This window comes from Hyla sarda, unplaced genomic scaffold (genome assembly GCF_029499605.1).
Source record: "Hyla sarda isolate aHylSar1 unplaced genomic scaffold, aHylSar1.hap1 scaffold_713, whole genome shotgun sequence".
Classification (NCBI taxonomy): Eukaryota; Metazoa; Chordata; class Amphibia; order Anura; family Hylidae; genus Hyla; species Hyla sarda.
Window position 1 is genome coordinate 9,979 of NW_026610733.1, and position 26,020 is coordinate 35,998.

General features: G+C 40.5%; 1 protein-coding gene across 1 annotated transcript in view; it reads right to left on the reverse strand.

Annotated features, from left to right (window-relative positions):
- Nucleotides 1-230: 230 nt before the first annotated feature.
- The window catches only part of LOC130344335 (intermembrane lipid transfer protein VPS13D-like), a gene marked incomplete at its 5' end in the record, with an annotated part of 160,395 nt that continues 134,605 nt past the window's right edge, over nt 231-26,020 (reverse strand). Inside the window, 9 exons of the mRNA XM_056554422.1 lie at nt 231-347; nt 13,376-13,525; nt 16,851-17,000; nt 17,073-17,183; nt 19,509-19,688; nt 20,029-20,137; nt 20,268-20,431; nt 23,435-23,543; nt 24,150-24,385. Of these exons, the coding sequence (XP_056410397.1) occupies nt 231-347; nt 13,376-13,525; nt 16,851-17,000; nt 17,073-17,183; nt 19,509-19,688; nt 20,029-20,137; nt 20,268-20,431; nt 23,435-23,543; nt 24,150-24,385 (1,326 nt within the window). The remainder of the gene's footprint in view (nt 348-13,375; nt 13,526-16,850; nt 17,001-17,072; nt 17,184-19,508; nt 19,689-20,028; nt 20,138-20,267; nt 20,432-23,434; nt 23,544-24,149; nt 24,386-26,020) is intronic.

The window sequence follows — 26,020 nt, forward strand, 5'->3', positions numbered from 1 at the left end:
GTGGAGATTGGTTATTATCTGTCGTTCTCTATATTATCCTATGAGTTCCTGGATGACTCTTGTGCGCCCCCAGTGGAGATTGGTTATTATCTGTCGTTCTCTATATTATCCTATGAGTTCCTGGATGACTCTTGTGCGCCCCCAGTGGAGATTGGTCATTATCTGTCGTTCTCTATATTATCCTATGAGTTCCTGGATGACTCTTGTGCGCCCCCAGTGGAGATTGGTTATTATCTGTGTCGTTCTTTACCTGTTTCTGATTTCCCGAGGCCGAAGTAACCGATCAGCTTCAGTAATAACTTCTCCTCGATCTGGACTGTGAATCTCTGCGCCGTGATCAGCAGATGCTGCAAGAAAAGTTACTGATCAGTCATGAAGGAGAAAAGGAATAATCCAGAATTATAAGAGAATACATTCAACACAGATTGTAACTTCACTGCTCACATAAGGGAGCTGTCAATCACTGTGAGTGGGAGGGGCCAACAGGACTCACAGGCTTTATCTATAAATGGGAGGGGGGCAGGACTCACAGGCTTTATCTATAAATGGGAGGGGAAGCAGGACTCACAGGCTTTATCTATAAATGGGAGGGGGGCAGGACTCACAGGCTTTATCTATAAATGGGAGGGGGGCAGGATTCACAGGCTTTATCTATAAATGGGAGAGGAAGCAGGACTCACAGGCTTTATTTATAAACGGGAGAGGAAGCAGGACTCACAGGCTTTATCTATAAATGGGAGAGGAAGCAGGACTCACAGGCTTTATTTATAAACGGGAGAGGAAGCAGGACTCACAGGCTTTATCTATAAATGGGAGGGGAAGCAGGACTCACAGGCTTTATCTATAAATGGGAGGGGAAGCAGGACTCACAGGCTTTATCTATAAATGGGAGGGGAAGCAGGACTCACAGGCTTTATCTATAAATGGGAGGGGAAGCAGGACTCACAGGCTTTATCTATAAATGGGAGGGAAGCAGGACTCACAGGCTTTATCTATAAATGGGAGGGGGGCAGGACTCACAGGCTTTATCTATAAATGGGAGAGGAAGCAGGACTCACAGGCTTTATTTATAAACGGGAGAGGAAGCAGGACTCACAGGCTTTATCTATAAATGGGAGGGGAAGCAGGACTCACAGGCTTTATCTATAAATGGGAGAGGAAGCAGGACTCACAGGCTTTATTTATAAACGGGAGAGGAAGCAGGACTCACAGGCTTTATCTATAAATGGGAGGGAAGCAGGACTCACAGGCTTTATCTATAAATGGGAGGGGAAGCAGGACTCACAGGCTTTATCTACAAATGATAGGGGAAGCAGGACTCACAGGCTTTATCTATAAATGGGAGGGAAGCAGGACTCACAGGCTTTATCTATAAATGGGAGGGAAGCAGGACTCACAGGCTTTATCTATAAATGGGAGGGAAGCAGGACTCACAGGCTTTATCTATAAATGGGAGAGGAAGCAGGACTCACAGGCTTTATCTATAAATGGGAGGGGGGCAGGACTCACAGGCTTTATCTATAAATGGGAGAGGAAGCAGGACTCACAGGCTTTATAAATGGGAGGGGAAGCAGGACTCACAGGCTTTATCTATAAATGGGAGGGAAGCAGGACTCACAGGCTTTATCTATAAATGGGAGAGGAAGCAGGACTCACAGGCTTTATCTATAAATGGGAGGGGGGCAGGACTCACAGGCTTTATCTATAAATGGGAGAGGAAGCAAGACTCACAGGCTTTATTTATAAATGGGAGGGGAAGCAGGACTCACAGGCTTTATCTATAAATGGGAGGGAAGCAGGACTCACAGGCTTTATCTATAAATGGGAGGGAAGCAGGACTCACAGGCTTTATCTATAAATGGGAGGGGAAGCAGGAGTCACAGGCTTTATCTATAAATGGGAGGGAAGCAGGACTCACAGGCTTTATCTATAAATGGGAGAGGAAGCAGGACTCACAGGCTTTATCTATAAATGGGAGGGGAAGCAGGACTCGCAGGCTTTATCTATAAATGGGAGGGGAAGCAGGACTCACAGGCTTTATCTATAAATGGGAGGGGGGCAGGACTCACAGGCTTTATCTATAAATGATAGGGGAAGCAGGACTCACAGGCTTTATCTATAAATGATAGGGGAAGCAGGACTCACAGGCTTTATCTATAAATGGGAGGGGAAGCAGGACTCACAGGCTTTCTCTATAAATGGGAGGGGAAGCAGGACTCACAGGCTTTATCTATAAATGGGAGGGGAAGCAGGACTCACAGGATTTATCTATAAATGATAGGGGAAGCAGGACTCACAGGCTTTATCTATAAATGGGAGGGGAAGCAGGACTCACAGGCTTTCTCTATAAATGATAGGGGAAGCAGGACTCACAGGCTTTATCTATAAATGGGAGAGGAAGCAGGACTCACAGGCTTTATCTATAAATGGGAGGGGAAGCAGGACTCACAGGCTTTATCTATAAATGGGAGGGGGGCAGGACTCACAGGCTTTATCTATAAATGGGAGGGGAAGCAGGACTCACAGGCTTTATCTATAAATGGGAGGGGAAGCAGGACTCACAGGCTTTATCTATAAATGGGAGGGGAAGCAGGACTCACAGGCTTTATCTATAAATGGGAGGGGAAGCAGGACTCACAGGCTTTACCTATAAATGGGAGGGGAAGCAGGACTCACAGGCTTTATCTATAAATGGGAGGGAAGCAGGACTCACAGGATTTATCTATAAATGGGAGGGGAAGCAGGACTCACAGGCTTTCTCTATAAATGGGAGGGGAAGCAGGACTCACAGGCTTTATCTATAAATGGGAGGGGAAGCAGGACTCACAGGCTTTATCTATAAATGGGGTGGGCAGGACTCACAGGATTTATCTATAAATGATAGGGGAAGCCGGACTCAAAGGCTTTATCTATAAATGATAGGGGTCCTCCTGGGTCTCCTCCATAGTCTCCTCCCGGGTCTCCTCCATAGGGGGGTCCTCCTGGGTCTCCTCCATAGCGAGGTCCTCCTGGGTCTCCTCTATAGCGGGGTCCTCCTGGGTCTCCTCCATAGTGGGGTCCTCCTGGGTCTCCTCCATAGTGGGGTCCTCCTGGGTCTCCTCCATAGTGGGGTCCTCCTGGGTCTCCTCCATAGCGGGGTCCTCCTGGGTCTCCTCCATAGTGGGGTCCTCCTGGGTCTCCTCCATAGTGGGGTCCTCCTGGGTCTCCTCCATAGTGGGGTTCTCCTGGGTCTCCTCCATAGTGGGGTCCTCCCGGGTCTCCTCCATAGTGGGGTCCTCCTGGGTCTCCTCCATAGCGGGGTCCTCCTGGGTCTCCTCCATAGTGGGGTCCTCCTGGGTCTCCTCCATAGTGTTTCATTTCATATAAATGTGGACGGATAGTTCGCGCTGACACTGATGCTCCCTGAGCCTGCAGGACAGCTTGAATATCTTTGGAACTTGTTTGGGGCTGCTTATCCACCATCTGGACTATCCTGTGGTGCCACCTTTCATCAGTTTTCTCTTCTGTCCACACCCAGGGAGATTATCTACAGTTCCATGGGGTGTAAACTTCTTGATAATGTTGCGCACTGTGGACAAAGACAAATCTAGATCTCTGGAGATGGACGTGTAACCTGGAGATTGTTGATATTTTTCCACAATTTTGGTTCCCAAGTCCTCAGACAGTTCTCTTCTCCTCTTTCTGTTCTCTCCTCCTCTTTCTGTTCTCTCTTCTCCTCTTTCTGTTCTCTTCTCCTCTTTCTGTTCTCTTCTCCTCTTTCTGTTCTCTCTTCTCTTTCTGTTCTCTTCTCCTCTTTCTGTTCTCTCTTCTCCTCTTTCTGTTCTCTCCTCCTCTTTCTGTTCTCTTCTCCTCTTTCTGTTCTCTTCTCCTCTTTCTGTTCTCTCTTCTCCTCTTTCTGTTCTCTCTTCTCCTCTTTCTGTTCTCTTCTCCTCTTTCTGTTCTCTTCTCCTCTTTCTGTTCTCTCCTCTTTCTGTTCTCTCTTCTCCTCTTTCTGTTCTCTTCTCCTCTTTCTGTTCTCTTCTCCTCTTTCTGTTCTCTCTTCTCTTTCTGTTCTCTTCTCCTCTTTCTGTTCTCTCCTCCTCTTTCTGTTCTCTTCTCCTCTTTCTGTTCTCTCCTCCTCTTTCTGTTCTCTTCTCCTCTTTCTGTTCTCTTCTCCTCTTTCTGTTCTCTCTCTTCTCCTCTTTCTGTTCTCTTCTCCTCTTTCTGTTCTCTCTTCTCCTCTTTCTGTTCTCTCCTCCTCTTTCTGTTCTCTATTCTCCTCTTTCTGTTCTCTCTTCTCCTCTTTCTGTTCTCTTCTCCTCTTTCTGTTCTCTCTTCTCCTCTTTCTGTTCTCTCCTCCTCTTTCTGTTCTCTATTCTCCTCTTTCTGTTCTCTATTCTCCTCTTTCTGTTCTCTCTTCTCCTCTTTCTGTTCTCTCTTCTCCTCTTTCTGTTCTCTCTTCTCCTCTTTCTGTTCTCTCTTCCTCTTTCTGTTCTCTCTTCTCTTTCTGTTCTCTCTTCTCCTCTTTCTGTTCTCTTCTCCTCTTTCTGTTCTCTCTTCTCCTCTTTCTGTTCTCTCCTCCTCTTTCTGTTCTCTCTTCTCCTCTATCTGTTCTCTCTTCTCCTCTTTCTGTTCTCTCTTCTCCTCTTTCTGTTCTCTCTTCTCCTCTTTCTGTTCTCTCTCCTCCTCTTTCTGTTCTCTTCTCCTCTTTCTGTTCTCTCTTCTCCTCTTTCTGTTCTCTCTTCTCCTCTTTCTGTTCTCTCTTCTCCTCTTTCTGTTCTCTTCTCTTTCTGTTCTCTCCTCCTCTTTCTGTTCTCTCTTCTCCTCTTTCTGTTCTCTTCTCCTCTTTCTGTTCTCTCCTACTCTTTCTGTTCTCTTCTCCTCTTTCTGTCCTCTCTTCTCCTCTTTCTGTTCTCTCCTCCTCTTTCTGTTCTCTCTTCTCCTCTTTCTGTTCTCTCTTCTCCTCTTTCTGTTCTCTCTTCTCCTCTTTCTGTTCTCTCTTCTCCTCTTTCTGTTCTCTCTCCTCCTCTTTCTGTTCTCTTCTCCTCTTTCTGTTCTCTCTTCTCCTCTTTCTGTTCTCTCTCCTCCTCTTTCTGTTCTCTTCTCCTCTTTCTGTTCTCTCTTCTCCTCTTTCTGTTCTCTCTCTTCTCTTTCTGTTCTCTCTTCTCCTCTTTCTGTTCTCTTCTCCTCTTTCTGTTCTCTTCTCCTCTTTCTGTTCTCTCTCCTCCTCTTTCTGTTCTCTTCTCCTCTTTCTGTTGTCCTCTCTTCTCCTCTTTCTGTTCTCTCCTCCTCTTTCTGTTGTCCTCTCTTCTCCTCTTTCTGTTGTCCTCTCCTCCTCTTTCTGTTGTCCTCTCTTCTCCTCTTTCTGTTGTCCTCTCTTCTCCTCTTTCTGTTGTCCTCTCTTCTCCTCTTTCTGTTGTCCTCTCCTCCTCTTTCTGTTGTCCTCTCTTCTCCTCTTTCTGTTGTCCTCTCTTCTCCTCTTTCTGTTGTCCTCTCTTCTCCTCTTTCTGTTGTCCTCTCTTCTCCTCTTTCTGTTCTCTCTTCTCCTCTTTCTGTTGTCCTCTCTTCTCCTCTTTCTGTTCTCTTCTCCTCTTTGTTGTCCTCTCTTCTCCTCTTTCTGTTCTCTTCTCCTCTTTCTGTTCTCTCTTCTCCTCTTTCTGTTGTCCATGCTTAGTGTGACACACACAGACACACAATGCAAAGACTAAGTGAACTTCTCTCCTTTTTATCTGCTGTCAGGTGTGATGTTTATATTGCCCACACCTGTTACTTGCCCCAGGTGAGTATAAAGGAACATCACAGGCTGCAAACAATCTTATTTATCCTCAATTATGAAAGGTGCCAATAATTATGTCCGGACCATTTTTTGGAGTTTGGTGACATTATGTCCAATTTGCTTTTTTTCCTCCTTTTTTGGTTTAGTTCCAATACAGACAAAGGGAATAAACATGTGTATAGCAAAACCTGTGTTACTGCAATATATATATATACAGAGGAGAGGAGATCTATATATATATATATATATACAGAGGAGAGGAGATCTATATATATATATATATATATATATATATATACAGAGGAGAGGAGATCTATATATATATACAGAGGAGAGGAGATCTATATATATATATATATATATATATATACAGAGGAGAGGAGATCTATATATATATATATATACAGAGGAGAGGAGATCTATATATATATATATATATACAGAGGAGAGGAGATCTATATATATATATATATATATACAGAGGAGAGGAGATCTATATATATATATATATATATATATATATATACACACAAAGGGGATAAACATGTGTATAGCAAAACCTGTGTTACTGCAATATATATATATATATATATATATATATATATATATACAGAGGAGAGGAGATCTATATATATATATACACAAAGGGAATAAACATGTGTATAGCAAAACCTGTGTTACTGCAATATATATATATACAGAGGAGAGGAGATCTATATATATATATACAGAGGAGAGGAGATCTATATATATATATATATATATATACAGAGGAGAGGAGATTATTTATATATATATATATATATATATATATACACACAAAGGGGATAAACATGTGTATAGCAAAACCTGTGTTACTGCAATATATATATATATATATATATATATATATATATATACAGAGGAGAGGAGATCTATATATATATATATATATATATATATATATATATATATATACACACACAAAGGGGATAAACATGTGTATAGCAAAACCTGTGTTACTGCAATATATATATATATATATATATATATATATATACAGAGGAGAGGAGATCTATATATATATATACAGAGGAGAGGAGATCTATATATATATATACACACAAAGGGAATAAACATGTGTATAGCAAAACCTGTGTTACTGCAATATATATATATACAGAGGAGAGGAGATCTATATATATATATATATATACAGAGGAGAGGAGATCTATATATATATATATATATATATATACAGAGGAGAGGAGATCTATATATATATACACAGAGGAGAGGAGATCTATATATATATACAGAGGAGAGGATATCTATATATATATATATAGAGGAGAGGAGATCTATATATATATACACAGAGGAGAGGAGATCTATATATATATACAGAGGAGAGGAGATCTATATATATATATATATATATATATATATATATACAGAGGAGAGGAGATCTATATATATATATATATATATATACAGAGGAGAGGAGATCTATATATATATATACAGAGGAGAGGAGATCTATATATATATATACACAAAGGGAATAAACATGTGTATAGCAAAACCTGTGTTACTGCAATATATATATATATACAGAGGAGAGGAGATCTATATATATATATATATATATACAGAGGAGAGGAGATCTATATATATATACAGAGGAGAGGAGATCTATATATATATATATACAGAGGAGAGGAGATCTATATATATATATACAGAGGAGAGGAGATCTATATATATATATACAGAGGAGAGGAGATCTATATATATATATATACACAAAGGGAATAAACATGTGTATAGCAAAACCTGTGTTACTGCAATATATATATATATACAGAGGAGAGGAGATCTATATATATATACAGAGGAGAGGAGATCTATATATATATATATATACAGAGGAGAGGAGATCTATATATATATATACAGAGGAGAGGAGATCTATATATATATATACAGAGGAGAGGAGATCTATATATATATATATATATATATATATATATATATATATATATATATATATACACAAAGGGAATAAACATGTGTATAGCAAAACCTGTGTTACTGCAATATATATATATATATATATATATACAGAGGAGAGGAGATCTATATATATATATATATATATATACAGAGGAGAGGAGATCTATATATATATATATACAGAGGAGAGGAGATCTATATATATATATATATATATATATATATATATATATACATATATACAGAGGAGAGGAGATCTATATATATATATATACAGAGGAGAGGAGATCTATATATATATATACAGAGGAGAGGAGATCTATATATATATACACAGAGGAGAGGAGATCTATATATATATATATATATATATATATACAGAGGAGAGGAGATCTATATATATATATATATATATATATACAGAGGAGAGGAGATCTATATATATATATATATATATATATATACAGAGGAGAGGAGATCTATATATATATATATATATATACAGAGGAGATGATATATATATATATATACACAGAGGAGAGGAGATCTATATATATACAGAGGAGAGGAGATCTATATATATATATATATATATATATATATATATATATATATATATACAGAGGAGAGGAGATCTATATATATATATATATATATATATATATATATATATACACACAAAGGGAATAAACATGTGAACATGTGTATAGCAAAATCTGTGTTACTGCAATATATATATATACAGAGGAGAGGAGATCTATATATATATATACAGAGGAGAGGAGATCTATATATATATATATACAGAGGAGAGGAGATCTATATATATATATATATATATATATATATACACAGAGGAGAGGAGATCTATATATATATATATATATATACAGAGGAGAGGAGATCTATATATATATACAGAGGAGAGGAGATCTATATATATATACACAGAGGAGATCTATATATATACAGAGGAGAGGAGATCTATATATATACACAGAGGAGAGGAGATCTATATATATATACAGAGGAGAGGAGATCTATATATATATATGTATATACATACAGAGGAGAGGAGATCTATATATATATATATATATATATGTATATATATACAGAGGAGAGGAGATCTATACATATATACAGAGGAGAGGAGATATATATATATATGTATATATATACAGAGGAGAGCAGATCTATATATATATATATATATATACAGAGGAGAGGAGATCTATATATATATATACACACAAAGGGAATAAACATGTGTATAGCAAAACCTGTGTTACTGCAATATATATATATATACAGAGGAGATCTATATATATATATATATATATATATATATATACAGAGGAGAGGAGATCTATATATATATATATACAGAGGAGAGGAGATCTATATATATATATATATATATATATATATATATATACAGAGGAGAGGAGATCTATATATATATATATATATATATATATATATATATACAGAGGTGAGGAGATCTATATACGGTATATATATATATATATATATATATATACAGAGGAGAGGAGATCTATATATATATATATATATATATATATATGTACAGAGGAGAGGAGATCTATATATATATATATACAGAGGAGAGGAGATCTATATATATATATATACAGAGGAGAGGAGATCTATATATATATATATATACACACACAAAGCGAATAAACCTGTGTTACTGCAATCCTTTCCTGTGAGGAATACTTCATTATATAGAGAAATGTCAGGGGGGACAACATTTACCACCATGACTGTATATAACACCTATATGACTGTATATAACACCTATATGACTGTATATTACACCTATATGACTGTATATAACACCTATATGACTGTACATTACACCTATATGACTGTATATTACACCTATATGACTGTATATTACACCTATATGACTGTACATTACACCTATATGACTGTATATTACACCTATATGACTGTATATAACACCTATATGACTGTATATTACACCTATATGACTGTATATGACACCTATATGACTGTATATAACACCTATATGACTGTATATAACCCCTATATGACTGTATATACCACCTATATGACTGTACATTACACCTATATGACTGTACATTACACCTATATGACTGTATATTACACCTATATGACTGTATATAACACCTATATGACTGTATATTACACCTATATGACTGTATATGACACCTATATGACTGTATATAACACCTATATGACTGTATATTACACCTATATGACTGTATATTACACCTATATGACTGTATATAACACCTATATGACTGTATATTACACCTATATGACTGTATATGACACCTATATGACTGTATATTACACCTATATGACACCTATATTACACCTATATGACTGTATATTACACCTATATGACTGTATATAACACTTATATAACTGTGTATTACACCTATATGACTGTATATAACACCTATATGACTGTATATGACACCTATATGACTGTATATGACACCTATATGACTGTATATGACACCTATATGACTGTATATAACACCTATATGACTGTACATTACACCTATATGACTGTACATTACACCTATATGACTGTATATAACACCTATATGACTGTACATTACACCTATATGACTGTACATTACACCTATATGACTGTACATTACACCTATATGACTGTATATATGACTGTATATAACACCTATATGACTGTATATTACACCTATATGACTGTATATTACACCTATATGACTGTATATATGACTGTATATAACACCTATATGACTGTACATTACACCTATATGACTGTACATTACACCTATATGACTGTATATTACACCTATATGACTGTATATTACACCTATATGACTGTATATTACACCTATATGACTGTATATGACACCTATATGACTGTATATAACACCTATATGACTGTATATTACACCTATATGACTGTATATTACACCTATATGACTGTATATAACACCTATGTGACTGTATATTACACCTATGTGACTGTATATTACACCTATGTGACTGTATATTACACCTATGTGACTGTATATTACACCTATATGACTGTATATTACACCTATATGACTGTATATTACACCTAGATGACTGTATATTACACCTATATGACTGTATATTACACCTATGTGACTGTATATTACACCTATATGACTGTATATTACTCCTATATGACTGTATATTACACCTATATGACTGTATATAACACCTATATGACTGTATATTACACCTAGATGACTGTATATTACATCTATATGACTGTATATTACACCTATATGACTGTATATTACACCTATATGACTGTATATAACACCTATATGACTGTATATTACACCTATATGACTGTATATTACACCTATATGACTGTATATAACACCTATATGACTGTATATGACACCTATATGACTGTATATGACACCTATATGACTGTATATGACACCTATATGACTGTATATGACACCTATATGACTGTATATAACACCTATATGACTGTATATTACACCTATATGACTGTATATTACACCTATATGACTGTATATTACACCTATGTGACTGTATATTACACCTATATGACTGTATATTACACCTATATGACTGTATATTACACCTATATGACTGTATATTACACCTATGTGACTGTATATTACACCTATGTGACTGTATATAACACCTATGTGACTGTATATTACTCCTATATGACTGTATATTACACCTATATGACTGTATATAACACATATATGACTGTATATTACACCTAGATGACTGTATATTACACCTATATGACTGTATATTACATCTATATGACTGTATATTACACCTATATGACTGTATATAACACCTATATGACTGTATATTACACCTATATGACTGTATATTACACCTATATGACTGTATATTACACCTATATGACTGTATATAACACCTATATGACTGTACATTACACCTATATGACTGCATATAACCCCTATATGACTGCATATAACACCTATATGACTGTATATAACACCTATATGACTGTATATTACACCTATATGACTGTATATAACACCTATATGACTGTATATTACACCTATATGACTGTATATAACACCTATATGACTGTATATTACACCTATATGACTGTATATTACACCTATATGACTGTATATTACACCTATATGACTGTATATTACACCTATATGACTGTATATTACACCTATATGACTGTATATTACACCTATATGACTGTATATTACACCTATATGACTGTATATTACACCTATATGACTGTATATTACACCTATATGACTGTATATAACACCTATATGACTGTATATAACACCTATATGACTGTATATTACACCTATATGACTGTATATTACACCTATATGACTGTATATAACACCTATATGACTGTATATTACACCTATATGACTGTATATAACACCTATATGACTGTATATAACACCTATATGACTGTATATTACACCTATATGACTGTATATATGACTGTATATAACACCTATATGACTGTATATTACACCTATATGACTGTATATATGACTGTATATAACACCTATATGACTGTATATTACACCTATATGACTGTATATTACACCTATATGACTGTATATAACACCTATATGACTGTATATTACACCTATATGACTGTATATATGACTGTATATAACACCTATATGACTGTATATTACACCTATATGACTGTATATATGACTGTATATAACACCTATATGACTGTATATTACACCTATATGACTGTATATTACACCTATATGACTGTATATAACACCTATATGACTGTATATTACACCTATATGACTGTATATTACACCTATATGACTGTATATTACACCTATATGACTGTATATTACACCTATATGACTGTATATCACACCTATATGACTGTATATCACACCTATATGACTGTATATTACACCTATATGACTGTATATTACACCTATATGACTGTATATTACACCTATATGACTGTATATCACACCTATATGACTGTATATCACACCTATATGACTGTATATTACACCTATATGACTGTATATTACACCTATATGACTGTATATTACACCTATATGACTGTATATAACACCTATATGACTGTATATTACACCTATATGACTGTATATAACACCTATATGACTGTATATTACACCTATATGACTGTATATTACTCCTATATGACTGTATATTACACCTATATGACTGTATATTACACCTATATGACTGTATATGACACCTATATGACTGTATATTACACCTATATGACTGTATATTACACCTATATGACTGTATATTACACCTATATGACTATATATCACACCTATATGACTGTATATTACTCCTATATGACTGTATATTACACCTATATGACTGTATATAACACCTATATGACTATATATCACACCTATATGACTGTATATAACACCTATATGACTGTATATAACACCTATATGACTGTATATTACACCTATGTGACTGTATATTACACCTATATGACTGTATATAACACCTATATGACTGTGTATTACACCTATATGACTGTATATAACCATCAGGCCTCACCTTGTAGAGGTCAGTCAGTGTGTTTTTGCTGGGCACTTTCATAGCGTTGACCTGTATAGCGGGACCGGACTCCATCTCTTCGGTCTCCATGCTCTTGGGGGTCACATACAACATGGCCGGCTGGGTGGTCCCTATCAGCTGATTATCGACCTGGGAGGAAGAAGACGCAGAGGAGGAGACGTTACAGATCATCAGGGATCAATGAATTATAGGCTCCATAATAACCGCACTAAGGCGACAACAGGTGGCGCTACAGAGGCAAAGGAGAAGAAAGAGCGGTCACATGACAAGATTTCCCATCAGGCTCCACTCCTCACCAATACAATACTGGTGACTACAACCCCCATCAGATCCTCACCACATGTCTATACAATACAATGCTGGTGACTACAACCCCCATCAGATCCTCACCACATGTCTATACAATACAATGCTGGTGACTACAACCCCCATCAGATCCTCACCACATGTCTATACAATACAATACTGGTGACTACAACCCCCATCAGATCCTCACCACATGTCTATACAATACAATACTGGTGACTACAACCCCCATCAGATCCTCACCACATGTCTATACAATACAATACTGGTGACTACAACCCCCATCAGATCCTCACCACATGTCTATACAATACAATACTGGTGACTACAACCCCCATCAGATCCTCACCACATGTCTATACAATACAATACTGGTGACTACAACCCCCATCAGATCCTCACCACATGTCTATACAATACAATACTGGTGACTACAACCCCCATCAGATCCTCACCACATGTCTATACAATACAATACTGGTGACTACAACCCCCATCAGATCCTCACCACGTCTATACAATACAATACTGGTGACTACAACCCCAATCGGACTCCTCACCACATGTCTATACAATACAATACTGGTGACTACAACCCCCATCAGATCCTCACCACATGTCTATACAATACAATACTGGTGACTACAACCCCCATCAGATCCTCACCACATGTCTATACAATACAATACTGGTGACTACAACCCCCATCAGATCCTCACCACATGTCTATACAATACAATACTGGTGACTACAACCCCCATCAGATCCTCACCACATGTCTATACAATACAATACTGGTGACTACAACCCCCATCAGATCCTCACCACATGTCTATACAATACAATACTGATGACTACAACCCCCATCAGATCCTCACCACATGTCTATACAATACAATACTGGTGACTACAACCCCCATCAGATCCTCACCACATGTCTATACAATACAATGCTGGTGACTACAACCCCCATCAGATCCTCACCACATGTCTATACAATACAATACTGATGACTACAACCCCCACCAGATCCTCACCACATGTCTATACAATACAATACTGATGACTACAACCCCCATCAGATCCTCACCACATGTCTATACAATACAATACTGGTGACTACAACCCCCATCAGATCCTCACCACATGTCTATACAATACAATGCTGGTGACTACAACCCCCATCAGATCCTCACCACATGTCTATACAATACAATACTGATGACTACAACCCCCATCAGATCTTCACCACGTCTATACAATACAATACTGGTGACTACAACCCCCATCAGATCCTCACCACATGTCTATACAATACAATACTGGTGACTACAACCCCCATCAGATCCTCACCACATGTCTATACAATACAATACTGGTGACTACAACCCCCATCAGATCCTCACCACGTCTATACAATACAATACTGGTGACTACAACCCCCATCAGATCCTCACCACATGTCTATACAATACAATACTGGTGACTACAACCCCCATCAGATCCTCACCACATGTCTATACAATACAATACTGGTGACTACAACCCCCATCAGATCCTCACCACATGTCTATACAATACAATACTGGTGACTACAACCCCCATCAGATCCTCACCACATGTCTATACAATACAATACTGGTGACTACAACCCCCATCAGATCCTCACCACGTCTATACAATACAATACTGGTGACTACAACCCCCATCAGATCCTCACCACATGTCTATACAATACAATGCTGGTGACTACAACCCCCATCAGATCCTCACCACATGTCTATACAATACAATACTGGTGACTACAACCCCCATCAGATCCTCACCACGTCTATACAATACAATACTGGTGACTACAACCCCCATCAGATCCTCACCACATGTCTATACAATACAATACTGGTGACTACAACCCCCATCAGATCCTCACCACATGTCTATACAATACAATACTGGTGACTACAACCCCCATCAGATCCTCACCACATGTCTATACAATACAATACTGGTGACTACAACCCCCATCAGATCCTCACCACATGTCTATACAATACAATACTGATGACTACAACCCCCATCAGATCCTCACCACATGTCTATACAATACAATACTGGTGACTACAACCCCCATCAGATCCTCACCACATGTCTATACAATACAATACTGGTGACTACAACCCCCATCAGATCCTCACCACATGTCTATACAATACAATACTGGTGACTACAACCCCCATCAGATCCTCACCACATGTCTATACAATACAATACTGATGACTACAACCCCCATCAGATCCTCACCACATGTCTATACAATACAATACTGGTGACTACAACCCCCATCAGATCCTCACCACATGTCTATACAATACAATACTGGTGACTACAACCCCCATCAGATCCTCACCACATGTCTATACAATACAATACTGATGACTACAACCCCCATCAGATCCTCACCACATGTCTATACAATACAATACTGGTGACTACAACCCCCATCAGATCCTCACCACATGTCTATACAATACAATACTGGTGACTACAACCCCCATCAGATCCTCACCACATGTCTATACAATACAATACTGGTGACTACAACCCCCATCAGATCCTCACCACGTCTATACAATACAATACTGGTGACTACAACCCCCATCAGATCCTCACCACATGTCTATACAATACAATACTGGTGACTACAACCCCCATCAGATCCTCACCACATGTCTATACAATACAATACTGGTGACTACAACCCCCATCAGATCCTCACCACATGTCTATACAATACAATGCTGGTGACTACAACCCCCATCAGATCCTCACCACATGTCTATACAATACAATACTGGTGACTACAACCCCCATCAGATCCTCACCACATGTCTATACAATACAATACTGATGACTACAACCCCCATCAGATCCTCACCACATGTCTATACAATACAATACTGGTGACTACAACCCCCATCAGATCCTCACCACATGTCTATACAATACAATACTGGTGACTACAACCCCCATCAGATCCTCACCACATGTCTATACAATACAATACTGGTGACTACAACCCCCATCAGATCCTCACCACATGTCTATACAATACAATGCTGGTGACTACAACCCCCATCGGACTCGTCACCTGAATGCTCTGGATGTGAAGCTCCATCACCTGACCGGTCCCCTGGCGCACGTATTGCACGTTTATTCCGCTGAAGCTCGCGAACACCAGCTCCTCCGGGACTTTATTGTTCAGAGAAATCCCGATCCCGTCCTGTAACTTCACCGTCACCTGGAGAGACATAAAGGGTTAATGCCAGAAATGGCGCCTCTCCCCCACCATCACCCCCGATCCCGCACAGACCTCCAGCTCCCGATCCTGCTCCGCTCCCTGCAGCCTCTTCATCTCCACCGCTCCCAGATCATCCAGATCACTGGAGACTCGCTCAGATCTGCGCTGCTGGAAGTCCGTGATCTGGGGGCGGGAAACATCAGGAATAACATCCTACCCACCACACCCTGACCTACCACACCCTACCCACCACACCCTACCCATCATCCTACCCACCACACCCTGACCTACCACACCCTACCCATCATCCTACCCACCACACCCTACCCATCATCCTACCCACCACACCCTGACCTACCACACCCTACCCATCATCCTACCCACCACACCCTGACCTACCCACACCCTACCCATCATCCTACCCACCACACCCTGACCTACCACACCCTACCCATCATCCTACCCACCACACCCTGACCTACCACACCCTACCCATCATCCTACCCACCACACCCTGACCTACCACACCCTACCCATCATCCTACCCACCACACCCTGACCTACCACACCCTACCCATCATCCTACCCACCACACCCTACCCATCATCCTACCCACCACACCCTACCCATCATCCTACCCACCACACCCTGACCTACCACACCCTACCCATCATCCTACCCACCACACCCTGACCTACCACACCCTACCCATCATCCTACCCACCACACCCTGACCTACCACACCCTACCCATCATCCTACCCACCACACCCTACCCATCATCCTACCCACCACACCCTACCCATCATCCTACCCACCACACCCTGACCTACCACACCCTACCCATCATCCTACCCACCACACCCTACCCATCATCCTACCCACCACACCCTGACCTACCACACCCTACCCATCATCCTACCCACCACACCATACCCATCATCCTACTCACCACACCCTGACCTACCACACCCTACCTATCATCCTACCCACCACACCCTACCCATCATCCTACCCACCACACCCTGACCTACCACACCCTACCCATCATCCTAACCACCACACCCTACCCATCATCCTACCCACCAAACCCTGACCTACCACACCCTACCCATCATCCTAACCACCACACCCTACCCATCATCCTACCCACTACACCCTGACCTACCACACCCTACCCATCATCCTACCCACCACACCCTACCCATCATCCTACCCACCACACCCTGACCTACCACCCCCTACCATCATCCTACCCACCACACTCCTACCCACCACACCCTGACCTACCACACCCTACCCATCATCATACCCACCACACTCTTACTCACCACACTCCTACCCACCACACCCTACCATCATCCTACCCACCACACTCTTACTCACCACACTCCTACCCACCACACCCTGACCTACCACACTCTACCCATCATCCTACCCACCACACTCTACCCATCATCCTACCCACCACACCCTACCCATCATCCTACCCACCACACCCTGACCTACCACACCCTACCATCATCCTACCCACCACACCCTGCCCATCATCCTACCCACCACACCCTGACCTACCACACCCTACCCATCATCCTACCCACCACACCCTGACCTACCACACCCTACCATCATCCTACCCACCACACTCTTACTCACCACACTCCTACCCACCACACCCTAACCTACCACACCCTGACCTACCACACCCTGACCTACCACACCCTGACCTACCACACCCTACCCATCATCCTACCCACCACACTCTTACTCACCACACTCCTACCCACCACACCCTGACCTACCACACTCTACCCATCATCCTACCCACCACACTCTTACTCACCACACTCCTACCCACCACACCCTGACCTACCACACCCTACCCATCATCCTACCCACCACACTCTTACTCACCACACCCTGACCTACCACACCCTGACCTACCACACCCTACCCATCATCATATCCACCACACCCTGACCTACCACACCCTACACATCATCATACACACCACACCCTGACCTACCACACCCTGACCTACCACACCCTACCCATCATCCTACCCACCACACTCTTACTCACCACACTCCTACCCACCACACCCTGACCTACCACACCCTACCCATCATCCTACCCACCACACTCTTACTCACCACACCCTGACCTACCACACCCTGACCTACCACACCCTACCCATCATCATACCCACCACACGCTGACCTACCACACCCTACACATCATCATACACACCACACCCTGACCTACCACACCCTACCCATCATCATACCCACCACACCCTACCCACATCCATCATACCCACCACACCCTACCCACCATCATCATACTCATCACACCCTATCCACCACACCCCTACCCACCATCATACCCACCACCACCCATACCCATCACATCATACCATATACATCACACGTATCATACATCTACACATCATTCATCACACATATCATACATCATACACCATATCTATTTATGTAATGCAGACACCTACCTGTAGAACTCTTGTGGGCCCATCGGGGATCACCCTGACAGACAAGACTCCCGACCCCGGCCTCATCTTCTGGTTAATGAACTGCTGCTCTCTGAGGACAGACCCCATATGTTCTAATGAGGCATCGGGCCCCAGCACCACCTCTGCCCCATCGTACAATCCAGAAACCCCGTTCCTTGCCTGAAATAAACAACAGTGGGTGAAGACGTGCACAACCCAACATGGCGGCAGGGCAGTAAGTCACCATCACAGGGTTTTCCTGCCTGGGATATATACCATAAGATTCTGGTAGATGCAGGGTCCACCTCTGGGACTCCCCATGACTGTAATGAGAGACGCAGGAAACAATGGCGAACCACTGGAGGCCACAATGTTACCAGGAAGTAACATCCATTAACATCAATAGCAGTGAAGCAAGCTGAGTAACCCAGTCGGTGTGGCGTATTGGGGAGGGGGTCCTCAAATGTGGAGAGGTGGGATCAGACATGAGACGTGGCCGGAGATACAAGGACACACTCACCTGGACCACCAGCCCCGGTAAACTGCAGCTTAACTTTCCATCACGGAAACACCAGGTCTGTGTGGTGCTGCGCCGCCGATCCGGCTTCCTCAACATTAGCGGTTCATACCTATGAATATAAGAGAAGCCAATGTATCCAGCGGAGTCCACCCCCCATATACTGAGACGTCACCAGGGTCCCATGTGACCTGTCCTTGAGATATGGAGCCCACCAGGACTTAATGACATAACATATTTACCGGTTATCTGTGACTGCAGCCAATCCGGCGATGTCCAGAACCAGGGAGGACTCCAGGGATCGGGCGGTGGACGGTTTACTTGGGTTATGAGGTGGGGAAGACCCTTCATGGCAAAGCATCCCGCTGCCCGTCATCCTCCAGAGCTGAGATCTCTTACCGGGCTCCTAATTACAACACAATACACTGATCACTATTATGCAGAAATACAATGATCACTATTATGTAGAATCACACTCATCAAAAATATACAGAATCACACTGATCACTATTATGTAGAAGCACACTGATCACTAATATACAGAAGCACACTGATCACTATTATGTAGAAGAACACTGATCACTAATATACAGAAGTACACTGATCACTTATGTAGAAGCACACTGATCACTAATATACAGAAGTACACTGATCACTATTATGTAGAATCATACTGATCACTATTATGTAGAATCACACTGATCACTATTATACAGAAGCACACTGATCACTATTATGTAGAATCATACTGATCACTATTATGTAGAATCACACTGATCACTATTATACAGAAGCACACTGATCACTATTATACAGAATCACACTGATCACTATTATGTAGAATCACACTGATCACTATTATGTAGAATCACACTGATCACTATTATACAGAAATACAATGATCACTATTATGTAGAATCATACTGATCACTATTATGTAGAATCACACTCATCAATAATATACAGAATCACACTGATCACTATTATGTAGAAGCACACTGATCACTATTATGTAGAAGCACACTGATCACTATTATACAGAAGCACACTGATCACTATTATACAGAAATACAATGATCACTATTATGTAGATTCATACTGATCACTATTATGTAGAATCACACTCATCAATAATATACAGAAGCACACTGATCACTATTATGTAGAAGCACACTGATCACTATTATACAGAAGCACACTGATCACTATTATACAGAATCACACTGATCACTATTATGAAGAAGCACACTGATCACTATTATGTAGAATCACACTGATCACTATTATACAGAAGCACACTGATCACTATTATGTAGAATCACACTGATCACTATTATACAGAAGCACACTGATCACTATTATACAGAAGCACACTGATCACTATTATGTAGAATCACACTGATAACTATTATACAGAAGCACACTGATCACTATTATGTAGAAGCAAACTGATCACTATTATGTAGAAGCAAACTGATCACTATTATACAGAAGCACACTGATCACTATTATGTAGAATCACACTGATCACTATTATGTAGAATCACACTGATAACTATTATACAGAAGCACACTGATCACTATTATGTAGAATCATACTGATCACTATTATGTAGAAGCAAACTGATCACTATTATACAGAAGCACACTGATCACTATTATACAGAAGCACACTGATCACTATTATGTAGAATCACACTGATCACTATTATACAGAAGCACACTGATCACTATTATACAGAAGCACACTGATCACTATTATACAGAAGCACACTGATCACTATTATACAGAAGCACACTGATCACTATTATGTAGGAGCACACTGATCACTATTATACAGAAGCACACTGATCACTATTATGTAGAATCACACTGATCACTATTATACAGAAGCAAACTGATCACTATTATACAGAATCACACTGATCACTATTATACAGAATCACACTGATTACTATTATGTAGAAGCACACTGATCACTATTATGTAGAATCACACTGATCACTATTATACAGAAGCACACTGATCACTATTATGTAGAAGCACACTGATCACTATTATACAGAAGCACACTGATCACTATTATACAGAAGCACACTGATCACTATTATACAGAAGCACACTGATCACTATTATGTAGAAGCACACTGATCACTATTATGTAGAAGCACACTGATCACTATTATGTAGAAGCACACTGATCACTATTATACAGAATCACACTGATCACTATTATACAGAAGCACACTGATCACTATTATACAGAAGCACACTGATCACTATTATACAGAAGCACACTGATCACTATTATGTAGAATCACACTGATCACTATTATGTAGAAGCACACTGATCACTATTATACAGAAGCACACTGATCACCATCATATAGAATCCCACTCCTCACCATCATATAGAATCACACTCCTCACTATCATATAGAATCACACTCCTCACTATCATATAGAATCACGCTCCTCACCATCATATAGAATCACACTCCTCACCATCATATAGAATCACACTCCTCACTATCATATAGAATCACACTCCTCACTATCATATAGAATCACACTCCTCACTATCATATAGAATCACACTCCTCACCATCATATAGAATCACACTCCTCACTATCATATAGAATCCCACTCCTCACCATCATATAGAATCACACTCCTCACCATCATATAGAATCACACTCCTCACCATCATATAGAATCACACTCCTCACCATCATATAGAATCACACTCCTCACTATCATATAGAATCCCACTCCTCACTATCATATAGAATCCCACTCCTCACCATCATATAGAATCACACTCCTCACCATCATATAGAATCACACTCCTCACCATCATATAGAATCCCACTCCTCACCATCATATAGAATCACACTCCTCACCATCATATAGAATCACACTCCTCACCATCATATAGAATCACACTCCTCACTATCATATAGAATCCCACTCCTCACCATCATATAGAATCCCACTCCTCACCATCATATAGAATCACACTCCTCACCATCATATAGAATCACACTCCTCACCATCATATAGAATCCCACTCCTCACCATCATATAGAATCCCACTCCTCACCATCATATAGAATCCCACTCCTCACCATCATATAGAATCCCACTCCTCACTATCATATAGAATCACACTCCTCACCATCATATAGAATCACACTCCTCACCATCATATAGAATCACACTCCTCACTATCATATAGAATCCCACTCCTCACCATCATATAGAATCACACTCCTCACCATCATATAGAATCCCACTCCTCACCATCATATAGAATCACACTCCTCACCATCATATAGAATCACACTCCTCACCATCATATAGAATCACACTCCTCACTATCATATAGAAGCACACTAATCTGCACCTTCTTCTTTAGAAGCACTCGCAGGGTTTTGGGCTGGACGTCCAGGACCAGTTCAGCACAGATTACGTCCTTGGACTGAGCGACCGGAAGAACATTCCCCTCTTGTAAGCTGTAAAGGAAACACAAGACATAAATAGTGTCCAATCCTTGATATACGACTGCTCACTATAACAGAGGTCAGTGATCTTTATCACATCTATTGCACCCCAATCCTTTATATCCCCCGCACCCCAATCCATCAGATCCCCCGCACCCCAACTAATCAGATCCCCCGCAACCCAATCCATCAGATCCCCTGCACCCCAACCAATCAGATCCCCTGCACCCCAACCAGATGCCCCGCACCCCAACCCATCAGATTCCCCGCACCCCAACCCATCAGATCCCCTGCACCCCAACCCATCAGATCCCCCGCATCCCAATCCATCAGATCCCCCGCAACCCAACCCATCAGATCCCCCTCACTCCAATCCATCAGATCCCCCGCACCCCAACCAGATCCCCTGCACCCCAACCCATCAGATCCCCCGCAACCCAATCTATCAGATCCCCCGCAACCCAATCCATCAGATCCCCCGCACCACAATCCATCAGATTCCCCGCACCACAATCCATCAGATTCCCCGCACCCCAACCCATCAGATCCCCCTCACTCCAATCCATCAGATCCCCCGCACCCCAATCCATCAGATCCCCGCCCTGCACATCCTCTCACCCTGTGAACGTGTGGCTGGCAGCTATATAGATGAAGTTCTCGTAGTAGAGCTGCTTGCTGTCCTGGAAATCATTCATGTTGCAGACGATCTCGGAGGATCCGGCTCCCTTCACAGTCAGTGTGATATATGACGGTAGAATCGGCTCATCCCAGGCGTAATTCAGAGAGCTGGAGGCCTTCACCTCTGTCCGCAGCCGCGGCTCCACAACGCCATGCTGCATGAACATGACCGGCACCTGCACAAGAGAGACACAGAATATCATGGTCAGAAGACGGCGGCATATAGACTGTCGGGAAGAGTCAGAGGTCATAATGTGAACACAGACTAAAGCCCAATGGGAGACAATAGTGTGAATTTACTGCCGCGAATCAGGGGTACTACAACTCCCAGCATTCTAAGGACAAAGGCTCTGAAGTAAACTGTAACATGAAATAAAACATCCTCTAAAAACATCACCAACAATAGAAATGTATCTACGTGGCTGATCTAATACATCCCCCCAAACCGAGCACAACAATAGAAATGTATCTACGTGGCTGATCTAATACATCCCCTAAAAACATCACCAACAATAGAAATGTATCTACGTGGCTGATCTAATACATCCCCCCAAACCGAGCACAACAATAGAAATGTATCTACGTGGCTGATCTAATACATCCAATAAAAACATCACCAACAATAGAAATGTATCTACGTGGCTGATCTAATACATCCCCTAAAAACATCACCAACAATAGAAATGTATCTATGTGGCTGATCTAATACATCCCCTAAAACCATCACCAACAATAGAAATGTATCTACGTGGCTAATCTAATACATCCCCTAAAACTGAGCACAACAATAGAAATGTATCTACGTGGCTGATCTAATACATCCCCTAAAAACATCACCAACAATAGAAATGTATCTACGTGGCTGATCTAATACATCCCCTAAAACTGAGCACAACAATAGAAATGTATCTACGTGGCTGATCTAATACATCCCCTAAAACCGAGCACAACAATACAAATGTATTTACGTGGCTGATCTAATATATCCCCCCAAACCGAGCACAACAATAGAAATGTATCTACGTGACTGATCTAATACATCCTCTAAAACCGAGCACAACAATAGAAATGTATCTACGTGACTGATCTAATACATCCTCTAAAACCGAGCACAACAATAGAAATGTATCTACGTGGCTGATTTAATACATCCCCTAAAACCATCACCAACAATAGAAATGTATCTACGTGGCTGATCTAATACATCCCCTAAAAACATCAACAATAGAAATGTATCTACGTGGCTGATCTAATACATCCTCTAAAACCGAGCACAACAATAGAAATGCATCTACGTGGCTGATCTAATACATCCCCTAAAAACATTAGCAATAGAAATGTATCTACGTGGCTGATCTAATACATCCTCTAAAACCATCACCAACAATAGAAATGTATCTACGTGACTGATCTAATACATCCCCATAAAACATCACCAACAATAGAAATGTATCTACGTGGCTGATCTAATACATCCTCTAAAACCGAGCACAACAATAGAAATGTATCTACGTGGCTGATCTAATACATCCCCTAAAACCGAGCACAACAATAGAAATGCATCTATGTGGCTGATCTAATACATCCCCTAAAACTGAGCACAACAATAGAAATTTATCTACGTGGCTGATCTAATACATCCCCTAAAAACATCACCAACAATAGAAATGTATCTACGTGGCTGATCTAATACATCCCCCCAAACCGAGCACAACAATATAAATGTATCTACGTGGCTAATCTAATACATCCCCTAAAACTGAGCACAACAATAGAAATGTATCTACGTGGCTGATCTAATACATCCCCTA